The 23,965-nt window shown below is 36.0% G+C and overlaps 1 protein-coding gene across 9 annotated transcripts; it reads left to right on the top strand.

Annotated features, from left to right (window-relative positions):
• The first annotated feature begins 10 nt into the window (after positions 1-10).
• On the top strand, positions 11-23,746 carry crispld1a (cysteine-rich secretory protein LCCL domain containing 1a). 9 transcript variants are annotated; one of them, XM_048175354.1, is made up of 17 exons: positions 34-162; positions 1,625-1,722; positions 5,096-5,213; positions 9,306-9,620; positions 16,345-16,463; positions 17,301-17,433; positions 18,801-18,916; positions 19,035-19,135; positions 19,396-19,542; positions 20,081-20,141; positions 20,332-20,398; positions 20,482-20,612; positions 20,689-20,732; positions 22,012-22,084; positions 22,228-22,303; positions 22,714-22,847; positions 23,271-23,746. In XM_048175354.1, exons 4-17 carry the CDS (start codon positions 9,363-9,365, stop codon positions 23,320-23,322), a joined length of 1,512 nt encoding a protein of 503 aa, XP_048031311.1. In that variant the 5' UTR covers positions 34-162; positions 1,625-1,722; positions 5,096-5,213; positions 9,306-9,362; the 3' UTR covers positions 23,323-23,746. The 9 variants fall into 9 exon arrangements, 8 of the variants coding, with proteins under 8 accessions (XP_048031308.1, XP_048031309.1, XP_048031311.1 ...); XM_048175351.1 differs by lacking the exon at positions 5,096-5,213 and having other exon boundaries at positions 11-162; XM_048175352.1 differs by lacking the exon at positions 5,096-5,213 and having other exon boundaries at positions 11-162; positions 9,309-9,620.
• Positions 23,747-23,965: the final 219 nt, after the last annotated feature.

Below are 23,965 nucleotides of genomic sequence, written 5' to 3' on the forward strand. Positions count from 1 at the left end.
CTGCTGTGACGTCACATGGAAACAGGCCCCGCCCATAACTGGTGACAGAAACCATTAGCTCCTCCCCTGAGTGCGCTGGCTGTATATGGTCCTCTATGATTTTCTCCTTGCTAGAGAATATTTGGGCAAGAAATTGGTGCTAAAGGTATTCAGACAAGAGCAGTGAGTAATTTTCTGTTTTTGATTCTCATAACAGAATAGGGCTGTGTTTTCCATAAAAAGACGTCGTCTGTACGATCAATTTAGCTCAATGCTTTTGAGAAATGCAGCCTAGGATGTGCTACCAACACTATTTTTGCATTTTTTCACTATACATTAGAAGTTTGAATTGATATGGCTTTAAAACGCATGCAAATAATACAAACTCATGAGTGGCCAATTCACCACAGCAATGTCACGTGAGCTTATATAGATGATATTCAAAAACAAACAGATGTTTTGTTTGTTTTTGGCAGAGAAAGAAATCTTATATTATTTCCTTTTTTACAGTCTATGATCTTCTAGCTTTATACATTGCAAAAATAATAATAATGTATTAGCAGATACCTAAAAACAACCTAAAAAAACAACCTGAGTATACCTACTTAAGTAAACATTAAGTTTCCTTTGTAAAACTATTATATAACATTATTCAAATGTATTTTAAACAGTGTTTCCCCCGCAATTTAGGCAAAACTTGACCCCTGCACACCATTCTCCATGGCAGCTTCACTCTGTTGACATATTTTTGTGGTCAGTCTAAAAAAATATAATATTTGCTGTTTGAGTCCTGAAGAAATCCATGAGTTGCTCAAAAATGAAGCGGCATTTTCATTGTTGGCCCTCATTGTAGTTGTCTGTTGTCTTTCTCTCTGTCTGTTAGATGATCTATGACCTATGAAAATAGATGATCTTGTCTTTTGAAGGCTGAATCCAGTATCCAACAGTTTTACACAACACAATTCCCATAGACGAAAAAAGTTTTTAAACAGTATATGCCTTATGAGATTTTGGTTGTTAGGACTTTTGACTTATATCTTTTGTTGTTTTTAATATTTTATAGGCTATACTTTATATTTTGCAGGCAGAAATTCTTTTAAAGAAATGGTTTGATTTCATGTGATAGGCTGGGATGTTAATCATGAATGAAAACCATTTGGCTATTGACATTCTGCTTTTGTGACCTATGGAGCAAGTCCTCTATCAGCCTTTAATGGCACTGCTTCTTCATTCATTTCACTGATACTGGCTCTGTGCCTCTAAATTAATTCAATGATGCTGCAAATATTTTATGATAAGCAAGAAATTCTTGATTTCTGTAACAGTCATTAATTATATGGTCATAAATTAATTTTAATTGTTGTTTAACTGAAATACTTTGCAGTTTCAGAAGTGTTTTAATAAACCCATGAACGGGTTATTTTGGTATTTCAACATTTTGCTGGCATAGTTAAATGTAATTAGGGTCTAAGACTTTGCATTGTCATTTACAGAATCAAGAAGTCTTGCTCTTTGTGGGACTCTTTAGGAAATCAAGACTTTCTAATAAAATTAACACATTTACAAAATTAATTTTGAACATAAATTAATTTAGTGGACTGATAACAGTGTATTTTGTTTTTCATCTCTGGGGTGACTGTGTCAGACATCGGAGCAATATCCAATATTATTCAGGGACACACTCGACTCCTCCCAGTCCGCATGGGTCTTCTTTGGGTCAGAAGTCGCAGTCGCTTCATCAAGGTTTGTACCTTAATGTCGGTCACATGACCAGCTGTGCCATGCATTTGTTACTCACAATAAAATAAAAAATAATATTTTTCATTCATGAACCATTTCTTATCCCAAGATTTTAAACACAAACTTGTTTGAAACAGAAATCTTCTTTAACATTATAAATTTGTTTACTGTCATTTTTTTATCCATTTAATGCATCTTTGCTGAATAAAAGTATACATTTCTTTAAAAAAAAAAAATTTTCTAAACCCAAACTTGTAAAAAGTATATGTCATGTCAAAGGGAATTTCAAAGTGTTTATTTAGTTCATGTCTGACAACCAGTTCTCAACATATCAACTTTAAGGCATTAGCCTACAATGAGTTTTGTCCCAATAGGAAGCTGATTTTAAAGGCAAAATGGGCCTTCAATAAAACTTGGCTGCCTATACAGTAGAAAGGTGAAAAAAAATTGAAATCGGCACTATCTAAATAGACAAAACAGAGAAAAAAAAAGACTGTTGTCTTCCCTTTTGCCAAAAAGGTAGGAAAACTTCAACACTCATAATGCGCTTGTTGCAGTCCAAGGCCACTCCCACCAGTCTGCTTTGGATACGATTACCAGAGTCAAATACTTCCTTCTGTGCATTGCTTTGGTAGGAAATACTTATTAGCAAACTTTTAGTCATAATGGTGATGAGTTGTATTGTTCCCGGGCACAAGAATATAAAGAGTAAATGTTTAGCGGGAGTGAGTTACTTTCGGTTTCTAGTGAATGATCCAGCTCATTATAGGCAGCAGCCTAAAGGCTGCAAAAAATCATAAATGTATAGAGAACACTGTGACGGAAAATCTAAAAAACCCCCGTAAAACTCTGTGTTTGTAATCAACATTTCAAGCTGGATGTACATAAGTGTTTTAGGCTAAACAGAGAGGGAAAAACTGAAAGAAACTGCCGTTCTGTCAGTGTAGGACGTGCTCTATAAAAATATAAATAAGGCGGTCCTTGTTCCATGTGCCCTCCCAACCGTTCAGAAAGATTTCCAGTGCTTTCCTTGTAAGAAATCGTTACCTGTGCTGGTTGGAATGAACACTTATTCAGATGCAGATTCAGCAAAAAATATCAGAGACACCAAATTAGGTACTTTCCTTTTTCTTTCTTTTTTGAATAGTGCTTTCTAATATTTTTTTTCTTCTTTTGCCCACATAGTGCAGACCTGACTGATCAGTCATCAAATTCATTGACTGTTTTTATTAATAAATTTTATTGCTGCCTCGTTGTATCCCTAGAGCACATTAAATCTGCTGCATTAAAATGTGATGTGCCAGATTTTTATGTCAAAAGTTATTGCATGATTATTAGCAGAGTGGAGCTGCATTAGGACAAAAATTAGGCAAGATTGCCATCTTCTGGTGATTCATCACATATCCATTAAAAAGCTAATTTAAAAAACATTTACTCTTTCCAACCATCCAAGAACTAATTTAGCAGTTGAAACCCTGTGTTGCAGTACTTACTGTAACAATGGTAATTAAATATGCATATTGAATTTTGGAAAATTATGTACAGCCGTGGCCAAAAGTATTGGCAGTGACATAAATTTTGTGTTTCGCAATGTTTGCTGCTTCAGTTATTGTAGATTATTTGTTCGCATGTTTCTGTGGTATACTGGAAAAACTTTAGTTAAGCATTTCATAAGTTTCAAAGGCATTTATTGGCTAAAATATCCAATAAATGCAAAGAGTCAGTGTTTACAGCTTTGACCCTTCTTCATAACCTCTGCAACTTGCTCTGGCATGCTGGATATCAGCTTCTGGGCCCAATCCTGACTGATGGTGATCCATTTTTACCGCATTACTGCTCAGAGTTGATCACAATTTGTGGACTCCTGCTTGTCCACTCGCCTTTTCAGGACTGACCACAGGTTCTCTAGTTGCATGGCCACATATCCAAAATTTCAATGTAATGATCTGCGAGCCACTTTATTATCACTCTTGCTTTATGACATGGTGAAAATCATGTTGGAAAATGCATAAATCATCTCCAAATTGCTCTTAGGTCATTGGGATAAGTTGCCCTTGCAGGACGTGTTGATACCATTCTTTATTCATTGCAGTAGAGCTGTGCAATTAATCGTTGAAAGATCGCGTTTTCCTAAATGACAACGATTTTGCTATGTATAATAAATCTTTAACAAGTATGATCACAGCTAACATTCAAATCTGCGTTTGCACTGTCTTTGACCCAGAGAGAGCAGTTGTCATGTATAGGTATGAAACAATTTCATAAACAGTCTTTTCAACCACGCAGTAATTATTTCTGTCTTAAAATAATTCAAATTATCACAGAAGTACTGGGATATAAGTTTATAGTTTGGATATAAACACTGATGTCTACGGTAACGATCAAAATAGAGTAAATCACCTTTTGAAAGTAACTTGATGCTTCAAATAAAGATGGTATCGATTACATCATTACATACCTATTATCTTCTAAATGCAAATTTTGTCATTGTTTTGGAGCACACTAGCTTATAGATAATCTTAAGGCTAACATATCCATACTAAAAGCCAAAAAACTTACATTTTGATTTAATGGAGACTTTAAAATGCATTTGATCATTCTGCTCAATCTTGAAACAATGTGAATCAACATACAGCAACTGAAGCAGCAGATTTTGCAAAACACAATTTGTTACTGCCAATACATTTTGCCCATGGTTATAAATTGTGACAAATTATGTAAATTGTTACTACTATTAAAAAAGATTTTTAAATTAAAAAAAAAATCCTAACACTTGCTGAAACCCTGTACAGCACTTCTTTTATATACTTAGGACTGCACATTACATACTGTAGCAAAGTATGCATTGTATAATTTGGAAATAGTATGTAAATTTTGTGACAGATAAGTAAATGGTTGTAAATGTATCAATCCATAAAAAATATGGTGATACACTGGTACATGATAGAAGTAACAACAGAACCCGCTGTGTGTAGGTATAATTCCACCTAAAAAACGGTAGAGGGAGATATTGAGCAGTTTCTGGTCTTGTGTTTACAGTATGGGTTCATCCAGTTTATTGGGAAGTAAATATAGACAGGACACTAACTTAAAAACTTGTCTCTCATCAGCCTTACAGCACATGTACACTTGGGAAGGAAGGGGGGATTTGGCTAGCCAACAGAGGGAGCCAAATAAGAAAAAAGTGCAAACAGACTTCAACCAAACCAGCAGTCTGGTTCTACTGAACTGCCATGCTTATTTTCTAAATTCATGCAGCCTGTGTATTTGTTACGCGTAGAGCAGCCATCACTCTATACTGTGGCTAATGAATTATTGTAGTGTTTTGTGGCGGGCTCTCGCTGGCACTCAAAGCACCTTGGCATTTCTATTTCAGTTGTGGACAGTCTTGGTCTCTTCACACAGTTATCCATTCTGATGTCTGCGGTCACGGCCCCACGCCACTGACCTACACAACCAGCCGCAAACTCTGGTTCATTGCTGTTTCAGATGTGGTAGGTCATGCTGTAGAGGCTCATTATAACATTAAGTGCAAAGTAAAGCTGTACTCCAAAAACCTCAGCTTCTGGTTTGGACAGGACAGAGATGCTAAATATAAATTTGAGAGTCAGCAATAAAACTGGATTGAGTTCAAATGTACCAGATAGAACAGTGATTTGTATTAAGATAAATACAGTGTGAGCTCTGCAATATATAACATATAGGGAAAATTCATATTCTGGCAAGTTCATTTGCCAAATATCTAAATATAAATGGCAGTGTTGGTTAGGTCAAATAATGATGGTAGTGTTATGAAAACTCCTGTATGTAGCAGATAATTATATTTCTTGTTTATTTTTTAAATGCAGTTTGGCCCAAAGCTCTAAATGAGATGCAAGGGTTTTTGAGGTAAAAGATAAATTAAAATGAACATGAATTTATCTCTAAGTTTGTTCAAGACGTGATGATCATGCTTTTCAGCATTATTATGGAATCCAAATAGAAGCAAGAAAATGTAACTTTCTGTGCAAAGGAGTTCATATGGTCAGTGTCACAAATTTGCTTATTTGATTAGTGACCTATTGCATAATCTTCTTGATTTTATGTCTTAAATGAAATATGCTCCTGGGCGAAAAAAAGCCATGCCCAAAATGGCTAAACACTAAGCTTTTAATTATCTTAACCACAAATTAATTAGCAAAATTTAAGCAAATGCACTTAAAGGGTTAGTTCACCCATAAATGAAAATTCTGTCATTAATTACTCACCCTCATGTCGTTCCACACCTGTAAGACCTTTGTTTATCTTCCGACACACAAATGAAGACATTTTTGATAAAATCCAATGGCTCAGTGAGGCCTCCATTGACAGCAAGATAATTAACACTGCTTCATGAAGCTTCGATGCATTACAAATCTTTTGTTTCGCATCGGTTCAGAGCGTGTATCAAACTTCCAAAGTCATGTGATTTCAGTAAACGAGGCTTCGTTAAGTCATAAGTGTTTTGAAATTCCAATGGTTTCCAATGGGGGTGTGACTTTGGCAGTTTGATACACGCTCTGAACCACTGATTTGAAACAAAAGATTCATAAAGCTTCAAAGCTTCATGAAGCAGTGTTTTGAAATCATCCATCACTAGATATTGTTGAATTAAGTCGTTATTTTGTTTTTTTGGTGCACAAAAAGTATTCTCGTCATAACATTAAGGTTGAACCACTGTACTTACATGAACTGTTTTAAATATGTCTTTAGTAGCTTTCTGGGTATCTGAAAGTGTTAATTATCTTGCTGTCGATGCAGGCCTCACTGAGCCATCAGATTTTATCAAAAATATCTTAATTTGTGTACCGAAGATGAACGAAGGTCTTACGGGTGTGGAACGACATGAGGGTGAGTAATTAATGACAGAATTTTCATTTTTGGGTGAACAAACCCTTTAAGAAGCCATTGTCTCAGAAGTTTTTGGCAGAATATGGGAAGTTGTGTGGAGTGATGAATCACAGTGAAACACGAGTTGCATGGTGATGCTCCAGACTGTAAAGCATGGATGAAGAGGTGTCATGGTGTGGGGAGCCTTTTTAGTTGCTGGTATGTGTGAGCTGCTTCACTGTGAAAAGCCATTTAATGCTTTGGAGAACAGGAGAATGTTGCAAAATGGCTTGCTTCCCACAATTGAAAAGATGTTATCTAAAGAGAAATGATCAGATGTAATTTTTCAACAAGATTATGCCCAAATTGGAAAGACAACCAAGAAGTGGCTTGAGAACAAGTTCATCAGGCTCAGGTTTTTGCCTGGTCAGAGTCCAGATTTTAACCCTATAGTGAATATTTGGTCTCACATTTTCAGCTATGAACTGTTTGAAGCCATCAACATTGAGTTCTTCCTGTAAAAAGCTGTCTGCAAGTTTACCCACACAGTGTAAAAACAAAGGGGAATGCTATTCCATGCTAAGTTACTTTATCTGTGCAATTCTTTCTAATTTCCTGACCAGTGATTTGTGATTAAAATGGTTGAGACCATTAGAAGATCACTAAATATTTTGCCATTTTTGGCTTGGCCGATTTTTTTTTTTTTTTTTTTTTTTTTTGTCCTAGAGTGTACATAAATGTATAAAAATAAATGTATCTATGACTTTAACTGCTGAATGATTTATAGTGCCACACATGGTTGAGTATACTGCTGATCTTCTGGGATTTTCATGCACAACAGACTCTATAGAGGACAGTGCAGACACAAAATAACAACTAGTAAGTGGCATTTTGTGGGAGGGTTGGAGGATATGCTTTATTAATGAGAGAGGTGAGAATGACCAGGCGTGCGTTTCCCAAAGCGAACTCGCAAGTACCAGTAGAGTTGGGACTTACAACCATAGTTGACTAACGATGCTTTCGGGAAACGCACCCCAGGCTGGTGCAATCTGATAGAAAGACAGCAGTGTGTGAAATATCTGCTGTGGTAAAGAACATCTCAGACCACACATCGAACATGGCAGCAGAAGACCATTTCTTTCCAGGTTCCTAAACCCAGGTACCATTCCAGGCTATAGGCACCTGCTGAAAACTAGACAATGTTTCCTAGTATGAGTTTGGACTCAAATGGCTTCTAGACTTCAATCCAACAAGTCATTTTGGGATACAAAAATGCATGATGCCATCATGTCAACATTGTCAGGAATGTTTCTAGCAGCTTGTTGAATTCATGCCACTTAAAGTCCATGCTTAACTGGATAACAATACGGACGGTGCAAAATATAAGATACATTTTTTGATTAGTCTCTCCCACACAAGAATTTGTTTACACCGTTTGTAAATAATATTCCTTTGAATCCAGGTTAAACGGGTGGTTTGACTGAAACATGGGAGGCGTGGTTTGCAAAGAAATTCGAAACTGCGTCAAAGAAGTTGAGTTTGGATTTAAAGAGATGTTGTAGTCTGTCCCACATAGGGGAACCGAGTCTCCCCTGCACATTGATGATCGTGAAATTGCATTTATGAGCATGCTTACAGATGCTTTGGGATCTATGGATGAGCATTCGCAAAACATTACTGTCACAAGACTAGCAGTTCTCATAAGCCGGCTGAAACTTACAGCAAGTCTACAGAAAAGCTGAGTGAACGTTTATTCGCTGTACCTCAGGTAATCAGCTTCAAATATCTTCCACGAAAACACTTGGTTCGAAGTCTAATTAATGGTTGCTTTATTATTGTTGTCTGACCGTGTCAAGTTTTATCAAAGACTATAAATACATATAGCTACTGTTATGTCTTAATTTACTTTATGCAGCTGCAAAAGAGTTGACTATTTTATATTTTGTATAGCCTATAGGTTTGTGTTTGTTGTTCTATGTGCATCTTATAACGCGCGTTTTTGTCGCTATTTTATTTGCTACGTCAGACAGAAATCTATATCTTTAAATTAAACATAGTTTTCAATCTTTTCTAAAGCGTTCAGTTTCATTCCGGTGCATTCCGTTTGACACTTAGCAGCGTGAACAAACCGGTCGAATCATTTCAATGACTCAGGTGAACCGATTCAGTGAACCGATCTGAACCATTCGTTCACGCGGACTGAATCGATAAGCGAATCAACAACTCGACGAAAAGTAAGTTGCTTTAAAATATCAGAAATATTACAAATAAAAGGTACTGGATATGCATTTTTACAGAACATACGAAACATTAACAAACGTTTGCAGACGAGATGTAAATTATTTTTTTGTATTTAACATGAAGTCAAATCTTTAGGTTTGATTTAAACTTTATACTACTTTTATTAACTGAATCGTGGCTGCAACAAACTGAACGTGAATACATACAAATACAACAGCCTTAAAAATAAATGATGATGTAAAATAAGTTATGAACTGATTCAGTTCTTTGAAAAGTTTAATCAGCCTTTTCTTTAATAGTTTTAAACGCAAAAAGTGCTCTTTGTAAAACATGCAAAATGGTGTTCCTTGTAGCATCCTCATACTGATGTTGAATATGTAAACAAAAGCTTGGTTGAATTTTTAGAAATGTTTTTGTCATCATCCACAGCAGGCCCTTCCCTATCTCTTTCTTTTTATTTCTCAGCATTATTACCTGAAAGCTCTTCCTCTTCTCAGCAGTTACCCTCAGACCCTCAGACGTCATCATCACGTCATCATCAGAACTCATCCACCATGGGTCACTTAACTTCTGCATTACTGAGGGGCCTTTCTCTCATGCTGGTGACCCGGGGTGTGTTTGCCATGGTGCTGTTTAATGCCACGGATCTTGGCATTCTCTTGGATAAGTACCTGGATGATGACAGAGACTGGATGGTGGAGAGACAGCGAGGCAAGAGGGCCATCACTGCCAGTGACATGCAGGCCATCCTGGACCTTCACAACAAACTTAGGGGGCAGGTCTACCCACAGGCTTCAAATATGGAATACATGGTAAAATGTCTCTACTCTACTACAAATAATAAAATATGGCAAATAACACAAATTCTATCTGCTTTTTTGGGAAAGGATTTGAAAAAAAAAACAATGCTTAAAGGGATAGTTCACTCAAAAATAAACAATTTTCATCATTTACTTACCCTCAAGTTGTTTCAAGTTTCTTTGCGCTGTTGAACACAAAAGAAGATATTTTGAAGAATATTACTGCAACTTTAGAATCTGTTGAGGGTGAGTACAGTTTCATTTTTGGGTGAACTATCCCTTTAAGTACCTGGTCTTTGTTTGCAAAGAGAATAGTGGGACTCCAGGAGGGTTAAATGGGGGGGGGGGGGGATTGGTGTCAATGCAGAATAGAAGTAAGGTAACAAAATAATAAGAACATTGAAACATTAGTACAGCTTGACTGAACTTATTGCTTTGTCTAATGTTTGATAGTGGCATAATTACTTTTTGATGTCTTTGCTGAAGCACTGCCAGTTTTCAATGAGCTGTTTAAAAGTGGACCACACACTTGCACACACTCACCACCAACCTTACTTTAGTCTGCATGTAAAGCACATATATTTTGTTTTGTCTGAAGGATCATTGCCTAGATGGAAGATAAATTATTATTCCCATTGTTCTTCCGGTCTGTCTGTGAAACTGACAAATAACCCTTCAGCAGAATGTTGACTCATGGATATAAACCAGCAGAATGTCAGTATCTGTAGTGTTGTAAAACAAATGCAGTTAAATATTGTTTCAGAAGCAGTGTTTCCTTATGCTTCCTCAGACTGGCTTAGCATGAAACATTACAACTCCCTTGAGGTATTAAAAGAATAGTCATAGTTCATTCAAAAATAAGCAATTTGTCATCATGTACATCCTTATGTTGTTGGCACATTCTTCAAAATATCTGCTTTTGTGTCCCCAGATGAAGAAAAAAAAAAAAAGACAGAATTTTCATGTTTGGAGGAACTATCCCTTTATGGTGTGTCTAAATTTACTCTGTTTAACAATACTGGTCAAAAGTTTGGAATCATTAAATTTTTAATTTTTTTTAATTTAAGTAATCTCATGCTCACCAAGATTGCATTTATCTGATCAACTAATAATAATAATAATAATAATACAGTAAAAACAATAATACTGTGAAATATTATTACAATTTAAATTAACTGGTTTATATTGTAATATATTTTAAAATGTAATTTATTCCTGCGATGGCAAAGCTGAATTTTCAGCATAATTAAATGCTGATTTAATGCTTTAAGAAAAATGTATTATTATTATCGACGTTGAAAACAGTTGTGCTGCTTAATATTTTTGTGGAAACTGATTTTATTTTATTTTTTCAGGATTCTTTGATGAATAAAGTTAAAAAATAACAGCATTTATTTTAAGTAGAACTTTTTTGTAACATTTATTAATATATTTCATAAATGTCTTTACTGTTACTATTTTTTGATCAATTTAATGTGCTTTTGCTGAATAAAATGATTACTATCTTCTTTTTTTAATCTTACTTAAACTTATGAATGGCAGTGTATCATGATTTGCACAAAAATAAAACAAAATAAAATGAAATATTAAGAAGCAAAAACTGTTTTCAACATTAATAATAATAAATATGATCATAGAACGATTTTTGAAGGATCATGTGACACTGAAAACTGGAGTAATGGTTTTACATTGCTATTACAGGAATATATATATATATATATATATATATATATATATATATATATATATATATAAACTTCAATAATTTATATTCAATTATAAAACAGTTATTTTAAATTGTAATAATATTGAACAATATTGATGTTTTTCTTGTTGTTGTTGTTGTTGTTGTTGTTGTTTTTTTTTTTATCAAATAAATGCAACCTTGGTGAGATTAAGAGACTTCTTTCTGAAACATAAAAAAAACCTTAAGTGTAAAGAACCAAGCTAAAATTAGGATAGAATTTAAAGCTGGGTTTCCTTGCATACTAAACGAAACAGTACCATGAGACTAACCCAGCTTAGACCTTTACTTCAGAAAATAGATAAATAGAGAAATAGGTGCATGGCCATCTCGAACTGTAAGACCCCATTTATATTACAGCTTTTCAGAAAGACAGGCAATAGTTTGAGAGACGCCTTGCCGGGATTGTTAACTGGGCGTCGGGAGTGGAGTTTGGGCAGCTCAGCAGAGTGAGAGTAATGCGACAGGTGTGATGGATGTGGAGACATGGAATGTGATGATGCGCTGCTCCAGCCCTCTACAGCCTCTTACAATAACCGGTTCTGAATTCTAGGCAAAACAGCAGAATTCCAGACTGCAGCAGGGAAATCAAGCAATCAACAGACCCTCATTTCAACAAGAACACACTCATATTCCCACACACACGTTGTACAGCAGATACATTGACTCTACGTTCCTTTCACTGTGGCTCTTTTGCCACTTAACAGAAAAAATTAGTTCCTGAGGGACGGTGGAAATTTTTCACTTTCTTGGAATGTGACCAAATGACAAAAAACATGCAGCTGATGAGGTGTCAAATGAAGTAAACAATGGTGTGTGAAAGAGTATGAGTGTCTGCACTGACTGGACGTGTTTTCCTTTACTGGTCCTGTCTAAGTGCGGTCGGATTCTTTGGGGCCTCCCCTACCGAGAACGCTGTGTAAATAGAATCAGTTTACCCTTTTTTCAGTTTACAGGTTTTGAAGGATAGACCATTCATTGCTAGAAATACAGTACTAGCTGGCATTCGGTTTTGGATGAGAGCTTTCTGATTCCCCATAGAAAGCAACGCAATTACCATTTTCAAGGTCCAGAAAGGTAGTAAAGACATTGTTAAAAAGGTCCATGTGACTACAGTGGTTCAACCTTAATTTTATGAAGCGATGATAATACTTTTTGTGTGCAAACAAAACAAAATAAAATCAAGAATGATGACATTATTCAACAATTTCTTCTCTTCCATGTCAGTCTCAAATGCTTTTTCATATTGTAAACACAGTGCAGCGCTTCCAGGTTCTATGTCAGAATATATTGGCCGGCTCCTGCGTCAGCATCACATGCATGCGTCATGGTGCTCATGTGAACAGCAGTTTTTTTTTTTTTTTTTTTTGCAAACAAAAAGTACTCTTGTCACTTCATAAAATACACTGTAGTCACATGGAATATTTTAACAATGTCTTTACTACCTTTCTTGGCCTTGAAAGTGGTAGTTGCATTGCTGTCAAAGGGGGATCAGAATGCTCTCGGATTTCACCAAAAATTCCTTAATTTGTGTTCCGAAGATGAACGAAGGTCTTATGAGTTTGGAATGACATGAGGGTGAGTAATTAATGACAGAATTTTCATTTTTGGTGAACTAACCCTATAAGATGACACTGTTACAGTGTAATTACACAAATAAGTACCGAGTCATATTAATTAACTACATGTACTTACTATAGGGTTATGGCTAGGATTGGGATTTGGTTTAGGGTTCATTGTAATAATGCATAATTTTCTGTTATTTCTATAGTGACTACATGTAACATGTAACTATGTTACCTTAAAATAAAGTGTTAAGGGTACTTACAATGGAAGTGAATGGAGCCAAATTTTTGTATAAAAGGTGCTAGATAAAGATTATTATGTTATTATTAACCTTTTCCTTGTAAAGTTTTAACAATGATGCTAAACACAGCTTTCTCTAGTGGTTGTCAGTGCGCAGTGGTTTACCTGCACAACTCTCACTATCTGGCCACCGTTACACAGGCAATACAAGAGTGGATGTCTGTTTATCACAGCTGAAATGAGAAATAAGACACAACAACGTGCAACAAAATGCTTCACAAAAAATAAAGTGCAGTTGATAAATGCATGACATGGAAGCACAAAAAATGAATGTACAATACACAAGAGTACAAACCTGATTCCAAAAAAGTTGGGACACTGGCAAATTGTGAATAAAAACAGAATGCAATGATGTGGAAGTTTCAAATTTCAATATTTTATTCAGAATACAACATAGATGACATATCAAATGTTTAAACTTAGAAAATGTATAATTTTAAGGGAAAAATAAGTTGATTTTAAATTTCATGGCATCAACACATCTCAAAAAAGTTGGGACAAGGCCATATTTACCACTGTGTGGCATCCCCTCTTCTTTTTATAACAGTCTGCAAACGTCTGGGGACTGAGGAGACAAGTTGCTCAAGTTTAGGAATAGGAATGTTGTCCCATTCTTGTCTAATACAGGCTTCTAGTTGCTCAACTGTCTTAGGTCTTCTTTGTCGCATCTTCCTCTTTATGATGCGCCAAATGTTTTCTATGGGTGAAAGATCTGGACTGCAGCCTGGCCATTTCAGTAGCCAGATCCTTCTTCTACGCAGCCATGATGTTGTAATTGATGCAGTATGTGGTTTGGCATTGTTATGTTGGAAAATGCAATGACTTCCCTGAAAGAGACAACGTCTGGATGGGAGCATATGTTGTTCTAGAACTTGGATATACCTTTCAGCATTGATGGTGCCTTTCCAGATGTGTAAGCTGCCCATGCCACACGCACTCATGCAACCCCATACCATCAGAGATGCAGGCTTCTGAATTGAGCGCTGATAACAACTTGGGTTGTCTTTGTCCTCTTTAGTCCGGATGACATGGCGTCCCAGTTTTCCAAAAAGTACTTCAAAATTTGATTCACGGTGGATTGTGTTCACCGACAATGTTTTCTGGAAGTATTCCTGAGCCCATGTTGTGATTTCCATTACAGTAGCATTCCTGTATATGATGCAGTGCCGTCTAAGGGCCCGAAGATCATGGACATCCAGTATGGTTTTCCAGCCTTGACCCTTACGCACAGAGATTGTTCCAGATTCTCTGAATCTTTTGATGATATTATGCACTGTAGATGATGATAACTTCAAACTCTTTGCAATTTTTTTCTGAGAAACTCCTTTCTGATATTGCACCACTATTTTTCGCCGCAGCATTGGGGGAATTGGTGATCCTCTGCCCATCTTGACTTCTGAGATACACTGCCACTCTGAGAGGCTCTTTTTATACCCAATCATGCTGCCAAATGACCTAATAAGTTGCAAATTGGTCCTCCAGCTGTTCCTTATATGCACATTTAACTTTTCCGGCCTCTTATTGCTACCTGTCCCAACTTTTTTGGAATGTGTAGCTCTCATGAAATCCAAAATGAGCCAATATTTGGCATGCATTTTAAAATGTCTCACTTTCAACATTTGATATGTTATCTATATTCTATTGTGAATAAAATATAAGTTTATGAGATTTGTAAATTATTGCATTTCTTTTTTATTCACAATTTGTGCAGTGTCCCAACTTTTTTGGAATCGGGTTTGTAAATACAAACAAAGAGTTTGTTGTTAATCGCCAACAGCACAGCAGCTCCAGACAATCAATGACACTCAAACACAGTTTTACTCACATGTGAAGCGGATTCAAAGCAGACTCTGTGTCTATTTTCAGGCCTTCCCGCTTAGCTCTCTCTTGCGCTGGAAAGCTTTTCTAATATTAACGCAAGTCTTAAAGTGCTTGCCCAGTCATAAACCTTCATTCCAGTGATGTTCTTTTGTGCTGTTTTGTATTGTGTCTCATTTCTCTTTCTACGTTTTTTTTTTCTTTCAAATCTCCCTCTTGCTCATTCTGTCTCCTTGACCGTCATACGCCCCCTAATGCTGATTGGTTAGAAATTTGTTGTTGGTGTCGGCCCGACTAACTTCCAAACAGAGTAGTTGAAAAAATACATACCCCAGCTTTAACTTATACACAAGTTGCTCTCGATTGAGCTTCTTGTGTTGAATGCAGAATATACCTTTAACTCTGCAGTATAAAGGCCCACTTTGATGGGTGGCTTTGCAAACCAAGCAGACATCCTGTTGGCAGGTACTCACTTCAAGGATTAATGTCTCAGGCAATTGTTTCAGCTATTTTGGGGACCTTTTTGGGCCACATTTACCGCTGGACTGTGCTTTGGGACTTTTGGGAAAAAGTGTAACATGAATGGGCAGTGACAGGGCAGATAACTCCCCAGTCACTCCCGCCATAATTCTGGTTCAAATTTCTCTCCAACCTTGAGTTTTGCATGCTTTCCATTCAAGGTGAAAGTGCCGTTTTGCTTTTCCAGAATAATGAGATGTTTTTATTAAACAGCAAAATGTGGGTCAGATAGACAGAAAAAAACAATTAGATTTGTGAGTGGCCTTGAATGTTGTAGCATGCAACCAGAACTAGGAACAACGAGTAGAAAATACAGAAGACAAAGACATATGGAGAACATTACTTTATCCCAGTAATTCTCAAAGTTTTCCATTTAAACCCCCTGCAGTACCTGTGCGCCCCAACCCCCCTGGCAGGCGCGCCCCACACTTTGAGAGCCACTGCTGTATCCAAAAAATTATTGTGCCTTTTTGAATCAGTGCACAAGAAAAATAAACCAAGAGGTGGACCAGAGAGAAACCTGGTTCTTTATACAGCCTGCAGCACTCATTGATTTGAAGGCCAGCTAAAGTGAACTTCAGCTGCAAAAACTATCATATTGACCAAAACAGCCATTGACTTTAGCAGTATTTCACTGGACCAAATCCTTTTTTCTGTTAACAACCTTTTAACCAAGTCATAATTAAAACTACACATACAAAAGATTAAACAGAAAGCTTTGTTTCTGTAGTGCTCTGCTTGCCACCTATTTCCGTTTGAATCTGAGCCCTGTCTCTGTATTTCTTTTAGGTGTGGGACACTGAACTGGAGAGGAGCGCTGAGGAATGGGCAGAGACCTGCCTGTGGGAACATGGCCCAGCTGGCCTGCTGCCTCAGATTGGTCAGAACCTAGGAGTGCACTGGGGAAGGTTTGATTGTGCTTTGTTGCTTTAGCAATGTGAGCATAATAGTCAAAACATATGTTATACCTGTGTTAAAACAACATGTGATATCTGAACTACTATACAGCTAGAATAATTCAGCTTTATTAATACACTAACACAAATATTTAAAAGTTTTGGATCGGCAGAAATCATTTTAATATGCTAATTTGGTGCTCAAGAAACATTTGTTATTATTGTAAATGTAGAAAATATTTGTGTTGCATAATATTTTGTTACAGTTAGCAGTTTTGAAGAACTTTTGAAGTTGTCATCAGATCTTTGAAAGATACTTAGAGTTTTGTTTAAGGCACTTACTAGCAATTTAATTTTTTTCAACTGTTTTCAACATAGTAATATTAATGATAAATGTTTATTGAGCACCAAATCAGCATATTAAAATGATTTCTGAAGAATCACGTGACACCAAACACTGGAGTAATGATGCTGAAAATTTTAAAATATATTACAATAGAAACCGTTCATTTATGTTATAATAATATTTCTCAATACAACTGTTTTACTATATTTTTGATTAAATAAATGCAGCCATGGTTTCTTTTAAAAACTTTAAAAAATCTTATAGTTCCCAAACTCTTGAATGGTAGTGTAAATGTCAGTTAAACAATCTTCTGTTCTACGTGGACCGTTCCTTGCTAGAGTACATTGTGGACCACCAGACCATATGATGTTTTGTCAAAGGCCTGGCTATGCATGACTATGTATACATGCTTGCAATAGTCAAACTGTTGGTTTTATTCTTCATTAGACAATGCATGAATTTTAAGTTACTATTAATGATGCTTTTTTTCACGTTCACTCCAGGTATCGTCCACCTACTTCTCATGTACAAGCCTGGTATGATGAGGTCAAAGACTACTCATTCCCATACCCCCAGGAATGTAACCCTCACTGTCCTTTTAGGTGTAATGGTCCAGTCTGTACCCACTACACTCAGGTAGATATAATTACTGGAACATACCTCATAAGTATATCACATGTGTATTTAGGTGCAAACACATTGATGGATTTGACAGATCTGAAAACAGTTCTGAAATTTATGAGAAGGCAGTGATAGAATTTTAATTAGGGCTGTCAATAGATTCTTTTTTTTTTTTTTTTTTTAATCGTGATTAATCGCGCACCCTTAATTGCGATTAATCACACACTTATCATAAAATTAAGCATACACCATTTATCTTGTTTAACACATCCATTTTGCCATCATTGCCTATATCCAGCAAAGTAAACCATCAGATTAAAGTGTGATTTTCACAAAACTGTTTTTTTTCAGCTTTTTTCAAGGTAAATTTCTTTCCAAGGTAAGGTCTTTCCATAAAAAGGACAGCAAATAACCAAATTATATGATTTCATATAATTCATACATTTATGTAGGCTACACCAAAACACCCATAAAAAAAAAAAACGTAATCGTCTTTATTTTGATTGCAATCCTCATCCATCAAAACTTTTATAGCAAGACGCTGGTTTGCTTTATCCATAATCATATCATCAGCGGTGGGATGTTTCGACATTCCGTTCAGACAGGAGCAGTGCGATGCGCTCTTCAGATACAATGACAGAATATGACAGAGAGTTTGTGTTTAAAGCGAAACAGACACCGGAATGAATAATTCTCTCTCCCATCTCTGATATAATCAGCAAGGACTTCAAGATCATCTAACTGCATGACGTAAATTACGTTATGACGCAATTTCACATGCTTCCGTAATTTTTTTTGTGTTAAACATGCGTTAAATTATTTTAATGCGTTAAGGATTTTTAATTAATCGCATGCATTAACGCATTAACATTGACAGCCCTAATTTTAATACCAATGTAATATGTGCTTTAGTCTGCTACCAGTGAACATGAGTGCCAATATCTCTGTGCCTCTTTGACAATGGTTCTTAGATGTTATATGGCAGTTGTAGTATCTGTGAATTTTAAAGTGGCATATCAAAAGTCAATATCAAAGAGGTCTCAAGAACATCAAAAGTTTAGCTGAGCCACAGCCAAATGGCAACAAAAAATTTCAACTACTGAACAGTTAAGCACTACCAAAACTAACAAACAATTAAAGTCTAATTTAAAGTAAAAATTCACCCAAAATGAAAAATCTGTAATTAACACAAAAGGAAGAATATTACCCCAACTATTTTTCATACAATAACAATTAATAGCGACCATGATCTTAAAGTCTGTTAAACTCCAAATAGAGCAAAACACCATTAAGGTAGTTTATGTGGCTCATGCACTGTTTTCCAGGTCTTACTTATAGTCAGATATAATTGATTGACTGTTTTGCTTCCTTTCTTATTCCAGCTTGTTTGGGCAACTAGTAGTCGAATTGGCTGTGCGATCAATGTGTGCTACAACATGAATGTGTGGGGCCAGATTTGGGCAAAAGCAGTTTATCTTGTGTGCAACTACTCACCAAAGTGAGTTTCTTACTCATTATTCTTCATTTATTATTAAATACTGTATTCATTCTCTGTCATTTGTATTAGGATAGCTTCTCAGTGTTGTCTCTTCTTCTCTGTGTTTTGTTCTGTGCAGGGGTAACTGGTGGGGATATGCGCCATATAAACATGGCACCCCTTGCTCTGCCTGCCCACCTAGCTATGGAGGATTTTGCAGAGAAAACCTTTGTTATAAAGGTTTGGAGCTTATATTGCAGTTGCTTCCAACTTTTTCCATACATACACTACTGTTCAAAAGTTTAGGGTCAGTAAGATGTGTTAACATTAAAATTGTTACAAAAAAGTTGTTCATCACCAACTCCAAACTTTTGAATGGTATTGTGTATACATTGTGTTTAATCATTTATAGATTGCTTGATGAATAGGATCAATTTTTCAAATGTACCATAACTTGATGTAGGCAAAATGGAAGACTCATGTCTTCGTTTCATTTTCAGGTGATGGAACAAATAGACAAAGCCCACCTGAGGAAACAGACGAAAGAAATTCTATAGATCCTGAGGCCCCTCATAGCCCTAGACCCCGTTTACCGGCCCCAAGTCCAACCAGACGCCCAAATGCAGTTGTGAGCAAAGAGCAGATGTGTAAGCTGTGGTTCACTGATTATACTTTTTAGAGTCATGGGGAACCACTTTCAGAAATAAAAGTTCTGTTTCATCTAAAGACAATACATTTTCTGAAAGTGTGCGCCAAAATATTGCTGGCTCTTAAACGTATTTCTGTTTGACTCAGATTGTTTTGATGTTCACCAGGCATGGATCTGTCAATGAGTTTTTTTTTTGTTTTTATTTTCAAATGTATATTTAATGTTGCAAGTCACTTTGTGCAGCAGGGAGGGGTTTTTTTTGTTTTTGTTCTCATAATGGTGATCTCCCTGCTGAGTATGTTTGCTTTGGGGATGATGAATACTTGTGGGTTTTAAATTGCTTCCTTTGCTGAAAGGGGGTTTGGACTGAAAACTGAGATCTCCTGCTGTTGGCCACCATGAGCTCCTGCTGGAATTCCACAGCTTGCTTTTACAGAACTGCAGGAACAGAGCTGTGCATTTCTGCAGGGCTGCTAAACTATACAGCATGTCTAAACATAAATGAACCACCTGTGTTTCTTTCCTCCTTTGTGCAGCACAGATTGTGACATGTGACACAAAGCTAAGAGACCAGTGTAAAGGCACCACATGTAATAGGTGAGATAAAATAATAATAATTAAAACGTCGTATAGGCCTTTTTGTTGACACTAATAATAATCATTCTTGACTATACTTATCTATGAGCCACAATTCTGTAAATTGTTTTTCCATTTGATGGTCTGTATCCAATTTTATCTTTTAATTTCTGCAATTCCACCCCCAAATTATTTTTTGGCCTCTGTAAAGGTACGAGTGTCCTGCTGGTTGTTTAGACAGCATGGCGAAAGTGGTTGGAACAGTGTATTATGACATGGTAAGTGTGGCATAAAGATTTTTTTTCAGTTTATCATGTCATGTGTAGTCTAAACTTCATGCTGACAATATCTTCGCCCTCAGCAATCCAGTATTTGCCGTGCAGGCATTCATTATGGTGTCATTGACAATGATGGAGGCTGGATGGATGTCACAAGACAGGGCAGAAAGGACTTCTTCATCAAATCATACAAAAATGGACTTCAGTCCCTTGGGTAAGCAATCTATTCAAGATTGACTTTCATGTGCATTATAGAAACAACTCCATCTAACATAATGAAAATGTTACAGGAAGTACCAGAGTGCCAATGCCTTCACAGTATCCAAAGTGACAAGTAAGTTTTAAATGAGTTTTTCAGTTTTTCTAATTAAATATATTAGAACTATATTAAATATATTACTACACACTGCAGTACTTAGTTTTGATTTAATGGTTTTTTTTTTTTTTTAGCAGTTATTACTCCAGTCTCCGGTGTCACATGATCCTTCAGAAATAATTCTAATATGCTGATTTGGTGCTCAAGGCAATCTTGTTATTGTCAATGTTTTTTTTTTCTCAAATTTTTACATTTTTTTTAGGATTCTTTGATGAACAGAAAGTTCAAAAGGACAGCATTTATTTGAAATAGAAATCATTTATATTCTTTTGACATTATAAATGTCTTTACTGTCACTTTTGATCAATGGATCCAATGCATCCATTCCTAAAAAGTGTTAACAACTAAAAAAATTATCTTTTGAACAGTAGTGCAGGGCCTAAAATTAACACTCGCCAAGCACCAAATGCAAGTAAAAATTGGTGTTGGCAAGTATATGTAATGGTGTCATTCGCCAGTTGACCGCTAACATTTTTATGAATTCTAGCAATGCGATAGTGATAACATGAACGTGAACAATGCTTGAAACAGTTGACGGGGCAGTGCTGTATCATCATGAAAGTCTTGCCAATTATATAAATATTCAAGTGCAAGAAGACACAAAAGAGAATTCAGTTTGTTACTTCGAAGCATGCATCCAGAAATTCACATCTCAAACAGTGCACAAATACTGAATAGAGTCTTTTTGCACTTGAACAGACATTTTCAAACAGAATTGTCAAAATGTCCATCTTGGCAAGTATCCTAGTAAACATAGTCAGTTATGTCTTAAGTGAACGTAAAGAGTTGAGAAAGAAAACTCATGTGTAACAGTATATTGGATCTGTGCATTAGCTCTTAAAGTGACAGCAGCCTGATATTCTAGCTGCTGTCTGTTTTTTTAGTGTTAATCAGACAACAAAAGACAAAGAACACTCATTGCTCTTGACTGAATAACTTTTGTAACTTTAAAAAGGATTAATATATGTTTTATGGCTGGTAAAAAATATTTATGGTAATTTTTTTTAAGTCACCGGCTATTGGCAGGTGTGGCAAAAAGTTAGTTTTAGGGCCTGAGTGTTTGCTAAGTAGCTGAGTAAGATGTATAATAATGTACAGCCAATCAGTTATTATTTCAAAATAAACCCTGACATAATTGATCAGGACCTCGATGCGAAACGGGGGTCTTGTATCATCCTGAAAGTGTTACATAAAGTACCTTTGCTATTAATTTCATAATCTTTCCTTTTCTTTGCAGTAAAAGTTATCACATGTGAGACTACAGTTTCTGTGCTGTGCCCTTACCAAAAGCCTGCAAGACACTGTCCTAGGTAAAAATCTGTAATTAACCAAACCTCCAGTTGAAAAGTTTTATCTTGACTGTTTTGAAATTAAACTTGCCAATAGCATTTGAAACTGCTATTATTACAGTTTCAAACATGAAACTTTACAACCTGTTTTGTCTTCCCCAAAGGATTTACTGTCCTCGCAACTGCCTGCAAGAAAATCCCCACCTTTCTCGAGTCATTGGCACCAGTATTTATTCAGATGTAAGCTTTTTTATTTTGCAAAATCAAACTTAAATAGGGATAGTTCACCCAAAAAAATTCTGTCATCATTTACTCACCCTCAAGTTTTTCCAAACCTCTATTTCTTTCTATACAAAGGAAGATATTTTAAAGAATAAGGGTAACCAAACAGCCCCAGGGTCCCTCTGACTTCCTTAGTATAAATACTGTACTATGGAAGTCAGTGGGGCTCATCAACTGTTTGGTTACCAACATTCTTCAAAATATCTTCTTTTGTATTTAGCAGAAGAATGAAATTCATAGAGGTTTGGAACAACTGAAATGAATTGGAACAAATGTAAATGATAGCAAAATTTTCATTTTTGGATGAACTATCCCTTTAAAGCACAAAATTGCTGTCCAACTAAAGACTTCAATGCGTTATTTTTCAGAAATCTAGTATATGTAGGTCTGCAATCCATGCTGGCGTCTTAAGCAATGGGTCAGGTGGTTATGTTGACGTGATGCCCACAGACAACAGGAAGCTGTACATTTCCTCATACCAGAATGGCATAGTCTCAGAAAGGTAGGTTTTATCCCCAACTGGCCCATGTGCACTCCGTGTAAGGCAGAGTATGGGGCAGCCTGTCTCTCCTTAAGCTTTTGAAATCACAGGCCTTTTTTGAGAAAGCTGATTAGGGTAGAGCTGTACCAGTGGTTCCACTCCAAGCGTGGTAGAGTAAACTTTGCAAGTCACTTTGAAGGTAGGCTTGCTAATGGTAGACAAAATCATGGATGAATTGACATGCGATACAATTATGTTTATATCACAATGACTTTTATTGACAAAATGAACATACCCATCCCATCAAATCATCACAAAGGATTTGTCACAATATCATAAACATCTTACACTACATAAGCTTTTCACCAAATGTTGTTATTATAAACACAATTATGTTTAAGGGTTGGGAAACATTGCTTATTTACCCTCTGTGTTCTCTCACAGCCTGCAGAACCCCACGGGAGGCAAAGCATTCAGAGTATTCGCAGTTGTTTGAGCGTGTGCTGAAATCGCGACCACTCATCAACTCATTCTGTTGATTAGGCTGTAATAGTGGCCATTGAGAGGCCTTTTCTTCTCTAACCAGCCTATGCTGTATTTCCTTTCACACAAATGTTGACTGAAGAAGAATTTGCTGTATAGATGGAGACCCTCTCAAATGCATCAAGCTGATTAGCAATTGTATTGCTTAAAAAGCATGTAATTAGAGGATTATTCAGGGAATATGGTGTCTGTATTGCAAAGAAAAAGCACTTAAGTTGAGTTTTAATCTTCCATTATTTTCATAAAGAACATTTCAGAGACAGTTATAGCATATCTTTGTATATATTCTAGTAACATGTTAAGGAAATTGTCACTATAATAACATAATATAATATACATAATATAATAACATAATAAAACACTATAATAATAATAATAATAACACACACATATATGTATATATATATATATATATATATTATACTGTATATATGTGTGTGTGTGTGTGTGTGTGTATATATATATATATATACACACACACAGTGGAAAAAATAATAATGACAATTTCCTTAAAACACACACGCACACACACACACACACACATATATATATATATATATATATATATATATATAGCTTTAGTTTAGGGCAAGAAA

Source organism: Megalobrama amblycephala, linkage group LG22, assembly GCF_018812025.1.
Source record: "Megalobrama amblycephala isolate DHTTF-2021 linkage group LG22, ASM1881202v1, whole genome shotgun sequence".
NCBI classification, from domain to species: domain Eukaryota; kingdom Metazoa; phylum Chordata; class Actinopteri; order Cypriniformes; family Xenocyprididae; genus Megalobrama; species Megalobrama amblycephala.